Below are 12,944 nucleotides of genomic sequence, written 5' to 3' on the forward strand. Positions count from 1 at the left end.
TTTGTTGAATTTATGTAAACATGCTCTAATTCTATTTTAAAATCCACCCAACGAAATTTTAAAATATAATTACGGTGGATTTAATAGTAAATTCAGTAAACATTAAGGGTTATAAGTTTGAAAATTAGCTTGTGAGTGTCCGATGGAAGATATCAAGAGAAAATCCTCGCACTTGTAGAATAAAAGGAATTAAAGTACAAATTTTAGGAACTTCAAAGTATATAAGTGCCACCATAAACAATTGACAGTAAGTAAGTGTGCAGTAACCAAAACTATAACATATTTAAGTGCTAATTTGCCATAAAGAAAAAGTAAAAGGTTTTGTTGTTGCTTTAAAAGTTTACTTCACACGTAAACACATTTCTTGAACCCATATTTAACGATCCAAACTCAAACTCTCCTCCTCTCCCCCAAACGGTCGTCTTCTTCCCTTTATTCATTTTTCTTTATAAAGAGAAAAGAAGAAGAATTTGTGATTTCGGGGATCACTAATCCTATCAAAGTTATTTTAAAAAAAACAAGGTAGTATTTCTGGAGCATCTTATATGATACAAACACTTAAATTAAAAATGTTTTTTGGGAAAAAAAAATAATATTCTGGACCTTTTCTAAATTAGTTCCCCAACTTTTCATATTTTGTATTAGCCCCCAAATCTTATGTTTGGATCAATCCCCTAAACGTTTTTTAAGTATTTGTAAATTGGTCCCCAAATCTTCATAGTTCCCCAAATCACACCCAATACTTTCTCCGCTACCGACATCAATGGCGACCATCTCTCCTCTCAAGGCCGTAACCCTAACGCACGTCCCGCTACACCGCAGCGACCGGCCCTCGGCCACTTCCTCGCCTTAGTCTTGAGGGATCTGCCCTCATGCCGTCTTCATCTCCTCGGCCGGCTTCACCTCCCACCTTCGACTTCCGCCGCGACGCTCGCAGGGCATCCTTGCTTCGCGCTCGGCCCTTCTTCCATATCGCGATCCCTCAAACGAGCGTCGGTTCCAAGGTCCTCCGTCACAGCCAATCTTCGACCCGAGACCTGCGCCGCGCTCGAGAGGCTCGCGACTCCCACGGGTGGCCGGTCGAGCCACCTCGTCAGAGTACAATGATCTTCTTCCCGCGACTTTAGTCTGTCGCTGATGTGCTTGAAGGGGACTCGGCCGGTGCCGGGCTGGCCGTTCGGCGGAGGCGGGCGAGGGTGGCGGTCTGCGGTAGCCGTGTGGCGCGCCGGCAGGTGCTGACGATGTGGTCTAGGGTTTATTTGGGGTACCATACTGTTGCTCAGGTTAAAAGTTTGGTTCTTTTTGAATTTTGATTGCCATTCAGCTGAAAGATCTCTACTTGCATTGACATCAACCTTGGAATTTCTGATTTGTTTTTCTGAAGTAAATGTTGAATCATGAGCAATTTGAAATTGGTTGACTTTGGCTGGCTTCGGGCTTTGGTCGCGAAGATAATCTGATTCCTTTTTAGTTTGTGATTATTGTTCAAAAAATTTGTGGTTTTTTTTTTCCATCGAGAAAGAGCATCATTTTTTATGGCATCAACCCAAGTTGGATCCTGCTGAATTTCCTGTCCATCGTAATTCTGATAAATCATAAATTAGTGTTGGATAATGAAGATTTTTCAGATGTTAGATTATCATTGTGATGACTTAAGACTATGACTTATAGTAAACATCTGATAACTACGTATTAATTTTGCTTAGAACTTTATATTGGAAGTCATTGAAATTTCATTGAAAATTTTTGCTAACATTATATCCTAATATATTGTAAGTTCGTTTCTTTCTTAAGTTAGGACCGCAGAAAGATCACTTCTTTCATTGGCATCAAGCTATCAAATGCGGCAAGTTGATCAGTCTGCTGGAAATTTGCTATTTATCATAAATTTTTGATATTTTTGTTGAAATTATTGATGAATCACGAGTAATGGGAACTATAGGATATGACATTGTGTGAAATAATGTGAGGCTCGCGAGCCTCGGTTGGATCTCAGATTGCTGTTTCTGGCCATGGCAGAAAACTACAGATTCTTGAGAATAAAGAGTGAAAAGAAATTGAGATAGAAGAGAGAAAGTGAGATTGTATTGAAGAAGAGAAATCAAAGTTTTTTCTTATTATCTTTCTCTGATTACATTTCTCTCTTTTATACTGATGCTCAAACAGTCAAAATAAGGAAAACGTGCACAGAAACGTGCACAGGCTTACAACTAACAAAACAACCTTAACTGTTTTTAACAGACTTTTGGACATCTGTTGTAACAGACTTTGGACATTTATTACAAGTACCCTGGACTATAAAAGTCTTACAAAATAGTCCCCTGTAAGCCTGGTTGCCTGGTTCTCAATGTCGTCCATCTCCTCCAGCTCCCTGTGCACTCAACATGGCAGCTTCTTCAACTCCTGATACTCCGATCCCTGACAATTCCCCTCCCCTTAAATTGGACCTTGTCTCAAGGTCAAAAGCAGGAAATCGCTTGACCAGATCCCAATAAGGTTCCCAAGTAGAATCTAAGGAAGAACGCTGCTTCCACTTGACTAAAACCTGAGATACTAACTTCCTCCCTTGAATTATAGTTCTCCTGTCCAATATCTTTTCAGGTTCATCAACCAGCTCAGCAACATAGCTAGGAAGATCACTTTGAATGGCAATATCAGCTCCTATTCGTTTCTTAAGTTGGGAGACATGAAACACAGGATGTATCTGTGCCTGAGTTGGAAGCTGTAGCTTGTAGGCAACCTCACCAATTTTTTCTAAGATCTGGTAAGGCTCATAGAATTTTGGGGAAAGCTTGTGAGTTTTGTAGGAAGAAACACTCAATTGTCTATAGGGCTGAAGCTTAAGAAATACCCATTCTCCAACATCAAAATTTCTGGGACTCCTATGCTTATCAGCAAATCTCTTCATATGTTCTGCTGTTTTCTTTAAACTGTCCTTAAGAAACTGTAATGTTATATCTCTGGAGAAGAGGACAGAATCTACAGACTCCACTTTACAACTCTTGGGAATGTATGAGAGTAATGATGGAGGAGGTCGCCCATAAACTGCTTCAAAAGGAGTAGTATTTGTTGAAACCTTCCATGTAGTATTATATCAAAACTCAGCCAGTGACAACCATTTACTCCATTCTCTTGGCTTGTGACAGCAAAAACACCTCAGATAACACTCCAGATTTTTATTAACTATCTCAGTTTGTCCATCAGTCTGTGGATGATATGCTGAGCTGAACTTAAGCTGACTCCCCTGCAATTTGAAGAGTTCCTTCCAAAATGAGCTAGTAAACAAGGGGTCCCTGTCACTAACTATGGATTTTGGCATTCCATGGAGTTTAAACACTCCATCAAAGAACACCTGAGCAACAATTTGAGCATTGTAGGGGTGTGCTAAGGCAAAGAAATGTGCATACTTTGATAACCTGTCAACCACAACAAACAGCACAGATTGATTCCCACTCTTTGGTAGATTTGTGATAAAATCCATGGACAAATCTTCCCAGATATACTCTGGAATAGGCAATGGTTGCAGGAGGCCTGGGGATGCCAAATTTTCTCCCTTAGCTCTTTGGCAGGTATCACAAGATTGTACATGTTTTTGGACATCTTTTTTCATTCCTGCCCAGTAAAAAGACCTCCTCAATCTGTGTAATGTTCTGGTAATACCAGAATGACCTGCAGTAGGACTATTATGATGTTCCTCCAATAATGCAGTCTTCAATTCATGTGCATGAGGACTGAGTAAAATCCTGCCTTTATAGTAATAGATGCCTTCTTTTCTGGAATACTCCTCAGTGCTCACTTGCCCTTGCTGTAGCTTCTCATCAAGTTCTTTATAGAAAGCATCTTTAGTGCATAAAGTTCTGATCTCCTTCAACCAGTCATTATTGACCACAGAAATGGCTGAAAGTTCCACTCCTTCTTCATGAATTCTGGATAAACTATCTGCAGCATTATTCATTCTTCCTGGTTTGTATTCTACCACATAGTCATATCCATGTAGTTTAGCAAGCCATTTATTCTGGACTCCTGCCTGAATTCTTTGCTCAAGAATATATTTGAGGCTCTGGTGGTCAGTACTTATAACAAAACTTCTACCAAGTAGGTATTGCTGCCACCTTCTAGTGGAGAGGATTAAAGCTAACACTTCCTTCTCATAAGTAGACAGGGTAGCATTATTTCCTTTTAGGGCAAAACTGAAGTATGCTATTGGCCTTTCCCTCTGCATCAACACAGCCCCAACTCCTGTACCAGATGCATCACACTCAATCACAAAGGGTAAAGTGAAGTCAGGCATAGCTAAGACTGGAGAATTTGTCAATGCTTCCTTCAGGTTTTTAAAAGCAATCTCTGCACCTGAATTCCAACCAAACTGACCCTTCTTTAAAAGATGTGTTAAAGGCTGGGCTATTGTTCCAAAATTTTTGATAAATTTCCTATAATATCCAGCCAGACCTAGGAACCCTCGCAATGCTTTGAGTGATCTGGGAATAGGCCACTCCACTACATCTTGAATTTTCTTGGGGTCTACACTAACCCCCTCTTGTGACACAACATGCCCAAGATATTCAACTTGATTCTGCCCAAAGCTGCATTTGGACAGCTTTGCAACTAATTTGTGGTCCTTCATAATTTGAAAAACTTGCTTCAAATGCACTAGATGATCTTGCCACCCCTTACTATAGACCAGAATATCATCAAAAAAGACCAAAACAGATCTCCTGAGTAAACTTTTAAAGAGGGTATTCATGAGAGCCTGAAATGTTGAAGGAGCATTCGTAAGACCAAATGGCATCACCAAGAATTCAAAGTGTCCACTGTGAGTTCTAAATGCAGTTTTCTGAATATCAGGTTCATACATTCTTATCTGGTGATAACCAGATTTTAAATCTAACTTGGTGAAAAACTGTGTCCCATGGAGCTCATCAAGAAGCTCATCTATGACTGGTATAGGGAATTTATCTTTAACAGTGGCTTTGTTCAAGGTTCTGTAATCTATACACAATCTCCAGCTCCCATCTGATTTTTTTACCATGACTACAGGTGAAGAAAAGGGACTATGACTGGGTCTAATGGTTCCTCTTTTTAACATCTCTTCAATTTGCTTTTCAATTTCTTCCTTCAGAAAGTGTGCATGTCTGTAAGGTCTGATACATACTGGCTTTGTTCCAGGCTCAAGTGGAATTCGATGGTCTATTTCTCTGGCAGGAGGAAGGTGTGGCAATTCCTGGAAAATCACATCAAATTCTTGAATCAACTGATGCATGTCTTCAGGTAATTCTTCACTGAAGCCCTCCCATTTTGATTCCTGCAGACTTACACTACACAATTGAATCAGGAACCCTTGTCCCTGTTCTCTAACTGATTTGGCAATGCTTTTTTCATTGACTAATTGCATTTCTCCTGGAATTTCCCCCTGCAAGGTTCTTTTGATTCCATCACTTAAGAATGTCACTTGTAATTTTTGGAAATTCAATGTGATGTCCTCTAAAGTCTTCATCCAATCTGCACCCAATACAATCTGACTGCCTCCCATAGGCATTACTAACAAATTGACCTGTATATTTACCCCTTGACAATCAAGTGAAACTTCTTGGCATACCCCAGCTCCCTTGATTACCTCTCCACTGGCTACCAAGACATCAAAGTTACTATACTCTGTCACTGTCAGGCCCAGTTTCTTGACTAATTTGGAATTGATAAAATTATGGGTGGAGCCAGAGTCTATCAAGATGCTAATGGCTTGATTTTTATAATAACCCACTATTCTAATGGTATGGGAAGCTGTTATTCCACTAAGAGCCTGTACAGAGATAGATGGAGCCCCTCTCACTAAGCTTTCAGCCAACTCCACTGCTACATGTCCAGCTTCCTCTTCTAAGGGGTCATTGACATCTTCCTCCGTAACTCCTGTCATGATGCCCTCCAATATGAACAAGCGCTTATCCTTGCACTGGTGTCCCCTATGCCATTTTTCGTCACAAGTGAATCAGATATTCTGACTTCTTCTTCTTTGAATTTCTTCAGGAGTGAGTTTCCTGACTTGTGGACTTGATTTCAGTCTTTCTTGAACAGGAGTATCGATAGATGTACGAGTTGTAGGACTGCCTTGATTAAAGACATTCCAATTACCTCTAACTCTCTTCTCATTTTTTTGTTTATCCTCAAATAACTTGGCCAAGGATACTGCCCCTTTCAGAGATGAGGGTCTCGCAGCAGCTACCTCATATCTCAACTCATCCTTCAAACCCCCTATAAATTTTTCCAATATGTGACGTTTTGAGGGCTGATCATCTAACAGACTTAAAGTTTGTTCAAACTTCCCCAAATATTCCCTCACAGTAGATGTTTGCTTCATAGTTGAGAATGTATCATATGGTCTGAGGAGCTCACTAGGCCCAAACCTGGTAATAATCTCTTCTTTTAAAACCTTCCAGTGATTATAGTAGTCAAGATTTTTTGTACACCATCTAAACCACTGTAGGGCCTCATCCCTTAGATAAAAGGAACAGACCTTAACCCACTCATCCTCTTTGATATCATAGTAATCAAATATTTGCTCAATTTGTTCCAACCAAGAGATCACATTCTCAGATCCAGAAAAAGATGGAAAATCTAGTCTCAGAGATTTCGGTTGAACTAATTTCTGATTACTAAAAAAGGAATTCTTGTGGTTCAAGAAATTACCATGATTTTGGCTAGGAGTTGGGGGACATTCACCAGACAAATCAATCCTCCTCTGTGTTTGAGGATTATTCTCATGAATCTGATTATTATTGTCTGATCCAGGAATCCCACGTTCATCTCTGGACCCTGCCCCTAAGATTCCTTGATTGATTCTCACGCCATTGTTTAATGAACTCAGAGTTGCCTGATCCTTGGTGCTCTTGAGTTCTTGCAATTGAGAACCTAATTCTTGCAATCTTGCCATCACTGTTTGATTGATGAGTCCTTGTTGGTTGAGGGTCTCCTCCATGCGATTCATTTGGTTGAAGAACCTCCGACTGGAAATGTTGTCTTCCAATTGAACTCCCAATTGCATTCCCTCGTCTGTTGAAGCTCCATCGTGATTCCCCATGAATTCTTCAGCGCCTGCTTCAGCCTCAACCTGCTCTGATACCAAATGTGAGGCTCGCGAGCCTCGGTTGGATCTCAGATTGCTGTTTCTGGCCATGGCAGAAAACTACAGATTCTTGAGAATAAAGAGTGAAAAGAAATTGAGATAGAAGAGAGAAAGTGAGATTGTATTGAAGAAGAGAAATCAAAGTTTTTTTCTTATTGTCCTTCTCTGATTACATTTCTCTCTTTTATACTGATGCTCAAACAGTCAAAATAAGGAAAACGTGCACAGAAACGTGCAGGCTTACAACTAACAAAACAACCTTAACTGTTTTTAACAGACTTTTGGACATCTGTTGTAACAGACTTTGGACATTTATTACAAGTACCCTGGACTATAAAAGTCTTACAAAATAGTCCCCTGTAAGCCTGGTTGCCTGGTTCTCAATGTCGTCCATCTCCTCCAGCTCCCTGTGCACTCAACATGGCAGCTTCTTCAACTCCTGATGCTCCGATCCCTGACAAATAACTTAAGACTGTAATCATAGCTATTGATATAAATGTAAATTTATTTTGCTGATAGAATTTATAAATTGGTTAATATTCTGTTAAAAGGTTTTGGCTATAGTTACAGCTAGGCGATTCTTACATAATTAAATTTCAAAAAAACTTTGCACTTTTATTGTAGTTTAATTAAAATGGTTGGCTAGCATTACATACCAGGGGGGATTCTTATGTCATTGTTATTATCCCAATTTTGATACTCCAATCATATGTATGTATTTCACTCTTTGAAACCTGGTTATAAGAGAAGAGAAATAACTCTCTTGAAGTTTGTTTTATTAATGGGGACATATCTTTTGTTACTAGCATCGTTCAATATATAATGATAATTTTCAAAATGGTTTAGGTTTTTGCTGGGGCAGCCCTTGGTCTTGTTCTTGGTGTGAGTTGGTTCTGGATTGTGAATAATATGCTCATAGATTACTTCCCAGCAATTGAGGAAAGTACAATTGGGAGATTCCTTTACATCAGGGACTCCTCACATATACCTAATGTTCTCAAATTCGAGTACGACAATGCTAGAGCTGCTCGGAAGAAATCAACCGATTGAAGCGGTAAGTTATATCTAGTCAATGCAGTTGAATACAATTCCGGCTATATTTTTTAGTATCTAGAATGAACGTGATTTATATTTTTGATGTAGATGGATCCGTGACTGTGAATTATCTGTCTATAATGCTCCATGATTTTCGTGATTTTTATATTATGTTGAGGTGATAATCGTTTTTTATTGAAAATTAATCCTTTGCTTAGACAATTACGTTCGTCCCTCAAATATTTTGAGGATGAATATTGTTTTATGAAAGGTTGATAGTCAATATGTTCCTGCTCTTTGTGGGTGATCTTTTTCTCACAACTCATTTGTGATAGAATTAGGTCCCTACCCAACATTTGTATATTACTTTGTTATTGTTGGTCTTTCCTTCAACGGCGGATGATTTCTTTTTGATGATTGCATGAAAGAAAATGCAAATGAACAATTGTTTTGCCCAATTTGAAATAACTTTCAGTTCACTGTGCCCACTGCCCATAATGTGTATGTAATTGAGCCGCCAAATGTCCACTTGCATGAACTCTTCAACCAATAAAGATTAAAGAGCTAAAATGCATGCGTAAACAACCTTGCAACTTTCAATCACTTAAGTATTTCTCCTGAGGTTTCTTAACAAAATCTGTTGTTTACTCTTGTTTTGCTTAAATTAGATTCAGGAGTTGCTGATACTACTTGCATGTCATCTGTGTGTGTCACCTTGATGCTACGTTCGGCCTTTCACCATTGGAGTTTGTATGATGTAATTACATTCACATCTTAAATTTGAATAAAAATAAGAACGTGGGAGAGATATTGAAAGTATGGGAGTATAACTTACTAAGAAATGCTTCTCAAAGGTGATTTTCTGTAGTAGTTAGTCCATTAGCAAAACCTTGCTTATATCAGATTAGGGTATTTATCTTCTTGTTTGTGGGTTCCCATGGAGTCTTTGCAATGTGATGGACATTTTGAATTGTTGGAAAACCTGTTTTTATCTTCAAATAAAGAGTGTCGTGTTCTGTTCATCGATTCAAATGTTACGAACTCCATGCCTTGGTTGTGATTAAACTCACTACTCATCTTTTCTGAAATTTGCCATCTTGTACATTGCTTTACGTAAATATTACAAACAGTAATGTATGATACCACATTATTACTAGTATTCTTATTATGACTTGTTACTCTCTCATTTTAATGTAGGCTTCTTGTGTCGTTAACCAAATATGCTAGTTTCAAGAAAGGTGATCGTGATCATATACGTCTTGTGCACATCCACCTAGTTCTTATGTGAATCAAGTTGTACGTGAAATTGTATCCATCATGGCAAGAGGAAGATACGGTAGTAGTTGCTTTTTTACTTTGGTCAACTGGATACATATGGCTTAACCCACCCTTGATTCTTGTAGTACCTAGGTTACTTTGTTATGTGAATGTGCAGTGAACCACGATATTGTTATTGTAGATCTTATTTCATGTTTTATTGCTTCTATCAAATTGAATAGTCCTGTGTAGGACAAAAGTGATCTCAGAAAGTGTTCAATGTCAGCAACTAATTAGTTTTCCTTTTATCTTTACACGATCTGTTATCTTTACATGACATTACTCTCTGATCTCTTGATTATATTTAAAATTTCAAATCAGACATGCAGAAACTCCGGAATTCATGATTCTTCTTTGTTTGGCTGCAGCGCTTTCTTTCTTTTTATTGATGGTTTTGGGGTTTTACTTGAACATCACAATGATTTAAGCTCAAAATCTACTTTTACGATCATCTTAAGGTTCAAACCGCATATTGGCTCATTGGATTCCCCACATATCCTCTCATCCAATACTCTCAACACAAAAAAAAAGAGCAGACCCGGGGGTATTTTGTAGATAAAGCTCCATGTGTTTCTGTATTTTTGGGTGGGTGTGGGGGTGTTTGTGTCGCGGCGGCAAGTGATTAGTTCATACAGATTTGTTTACCTGCATACTAATATCTTTTTATAAGGCTTGCCACAAAATGACATGATCTTAATATCTTTTACAACTTTTTAGCAAATTTTTAGCGATGTATCCCAACAATGGTCGATATATTAATCAACATGCTATCCAATATATCCTTTTATATAACTTTGTCACTATCCAATATATCCTTTTATATAACTTTGTCACTGAATGATATAGCTATGCAAAAATGTTTTTCGGGTAAAAACTCCAATCATATGAAACTTTTTAGAAAAATTTGTTAAGCTCTTTTGCTGAAGGTAAAATATTTACAATTGGTTACTGATCCAAATTCCTAAACATATATTGTTTACATCTTTGTATGCTTAGGCTTGATTAGATATGTAAGTAACATTTTAGAATATTATATTATATAATCACATCATCCAATATGCCGCTCGGATATGTGTTATATTATTACTGATATTTCTCCAATATCTACAATCCAACATGGATTTTGATTGTCTGATATTTCCTCAATATCCGATATTTAAAACCTTGGCATGTACAATTTAAATAAATAAGGAGTAAAGGTCAATAAAAGGCTTTCAACTCTTTCATCTGAAAAGCATTTTTTGCATGCTCGCCTCAAGTCTCTAGCATCCCTTCAAAAATATCTTCTTTTCACTGGTTGCTTTGCATATATATGATCTCAAATAGAGCAGTACGTGGCTGCAACTGCAAGCATCTCAAAGGACGAAGCCTCTTGCGACATCAACATTTGTGTCAGTAGCTGCATCTTACTTGCATATAAATGCCGGACACAATATCTTTGTTCCTACAGAATCAAATTAGCAATTAGATGCTAAATAAGTCTCGATTAAATCTAAAATGTGAAAGCATCATTGCAGCACAATGGCCTTCAATCATGATCCGAGATAACGATTCAAACTACGATCAGAGACATAGAAAACCAAATGGAATAGAACTAGAAACAAAAGACACTCTTAAAATCTTTGTTCCAAAAGAAGTATGTTTCAAAATTAGCAATGAGAGAAAAGAGAAGATAGTCGCCCTCAAAATTATGAAAATAGACTCAGACTACCGCAGGAACAACCTCTTGGTTTCATCTAGAACCAAACTGATGCTCTCCAGGAACTGAATGAGATGGGTAAGCTGATTGTTCATATCATAGAGGTCGATGCATTCTTAGTGGCAATGCTTCGTTTTGTTTAATTTCAAATCTGCATAGTACAAAAAAATAAAAGGGTTATTACCATAATCACCATATATGCTCAGTGCAATCATACTAATAAATATGTGCATTGCACCGGCAGGAAGCCATCTAATTATAACTTGGACAGTATGTGCAAAATACTCCTCACAATGTCGTGTATTAAACGATTAGGAGTATTTGATGATGATGAGGCTGCCCATATTTCTCCATCTATGGCCATACCTGATAGATATATGGGAATCCCTGGTACCAAGGACCAACTTTGGTCCTTCGTAGCAAGTTTGCTCATTCTCATCCACCCATCCTCCAAATTACACTAGAAAATGTGGATTTCACTTGATCTATTTATTGGTATCACATTTTGCTAGATAAATCGCCACCTTGTAACCGTCATACTCTACTTATACCAAGTGACAACCATGTTCTTTGTGAGGGTGGGTGCGGGAGCATGAGCGCTTGCATCCATGTGTGTGGACAGGCAGGCACACGTATTCACGCACCCTCACCCACCAGACAACAGTGTTGGCGAGTGTTTGTGCACAAGGGGAACATGACTTTTGCAGTTCTATTCATAGGAATTTTTAGCAGCAACAACATTTATAAAGAAAAGTGAACAAGCAATCTTGATCAGCGAATTAGAGTTCATTTACTAAAAACATAAATCAGGAAAATGGTTGCAAATTTTACTTTAAAAAAGCCTACCTCATTTCAAGAAAATCACTAACCAAGAATTAGAACTACCCACTCGAAGCCCTTGCCCTTCACAAGTAAACAAAAACAACGGTCCTTGTTCAATCTGGCCCTTCTCTATGTCAAATAAAAGCAGCCCCTTGCCCTTCTTCTCACCAAGAATATCCACAAAATAAATGCAATTCCTTTCACAGCCCTCCAGATCTCCAGCACAAAAAGCCATAGCTTGAACATTATCCACGAATAGCACATTATCACCTATGCTAGTCAAGTCAACAAAAACTATTTTCTCATCACTTAAATCCAACCAGAGCACCTTAAATATCTTATTACTCTTATATCGATCAAGTTCCCTTTTCACCACCAACAACTCCTCCCGTGTAGATTCAACAAGATAATCAAAAGCCGTCAAGCCCATAACTGATGGAACTAATTTCTCCCCAACTTTGTCAAGTGTGTGCGCACCGAAAATTGAAATGATTTTGTCAAGACACCTGATATATAGAATCTCCAATCATGATACAGAAAATCAATATCTGGATAAAAATACTCTCCTTCAAATGTCCTCCATGAGCTCTCACCGAGCCTACAGACAAAAATATCACCACTATAGGGAGTAAAAACTGGTACAAGATCAGATATTATTTTGAAGTTAGTCTCTCCAATTAAAAGTAAAAGTAGCAATTGAAAGGATTACTATTTATTAAGTAAAATCTATTCTCATGAACTCTCAAGTCTCCCAATTCTCATATTTTATTTCACATCAATCCCTCTAGTATTCAAGTCAAAATTCATCGTGTGGTCAATTCATCTACAAAAGTGAAGTTTAAATCTGTGGATCACCAAAAAAATGATCTGAGATCCACTATAATATTATATAACAATTTCAATCATTTAATTGTTATATTGTGAACATCCGGATATGATTCACATATCCATTAA

The 12,944-nt window shown here is 38.0% G+C and overlaps 1 protein-coding gene and 1 long non-coding RNA gene across 6 annotated transcripts in view; one reads left to right on the plus strand and one right to left on the minus strand.

Moving 5' to 3' along the window:
• LOC109846700 (lipid phosphate phosphatase gamma, chloroplastic) lies at nt 692-9,723 on the plus strand. Its single transcript, XM_020415945.1, has 4 exons — nt 692-846; nt 1,187-1,283; nt 7,964-8,171; nt 9,350-9,723. The coding sequence occupies exons 1-3, from the start codon at nt 764-766 to the stop codon at nt 8,165-8,167; spliced, it is 384 nt and encodes a 127-aa protein (XP_020271534.1). The 5' UTR covers nt 692-763; the 3' UTR covers nt 8,168-8,171; nt 9,350-9,723.
• Nucleotides 10,518-12,944, minus strand: part of LOC109848884 — a 6,645-nt gene continuing 4,218 nt past the window's right edge. For 3 of the 5 annotated variants that reach the window (XR_002248932.1, XR_002248934.1, XR_002248933.1), the window contains 3 exons: nt 12,015-12,588; nt 11,193-11,319; nt 10,518-10,913 (listed from right to left, as the gene is read on the minus strand). This is a non-coding gene — a long non-coding RNA (uncharacterized LOC109848884). The remainder of the gene's footprint in view (nt 10,914-11,192; nt 11,320-12,014; nt 12,589-12,944) is intronic. The other 2 variants (XR_002248935.1, XR_002248936.1) reach the window with 1 other exon arrangement.

Source organism: Asparagus officinalis, chromosome 7, assembly GCF_001876935.1.
Source record: "Asparagus officinalis chromosome 7, Aspof.V1, whole genome shotgun sequence".
NCBI classification, from domain to species: Eukaryota; Viridiplantae; Streptophyta; class Magnoliopsida; order Asparagales; family Asparagaceae; genus Asparagus; species Asparagus officinalis.

What these genes read in the sequence shown, in the direction of transcription:
- LOC109846700 (XM_020415945.1), top strand. Translation starts at nt 764, where the DNA reads ATGGCGACCATCTCTCCTCTCAAGGCCGTAACCCTAACGCACGTCCCG. An exon ending in CGGCCCTCGGCCACTTCCTC is followed by an intron (nt 847 to 1,186) that starts GCCTTAGTCTTG and finishes CGTTCGGCGGAG; the next exon opens with GCGGGCGAGGGTGGCGGTCT. An exon ending in GGTACCATACTGTTGCTCAG is followed by an intron (nt 1,284 to 7,963) that starts GTTAAAAGTTTG and finishes AAAATGGTTTAG; the next exon opens with GTTTTTGCTGGGGCAGCCCT.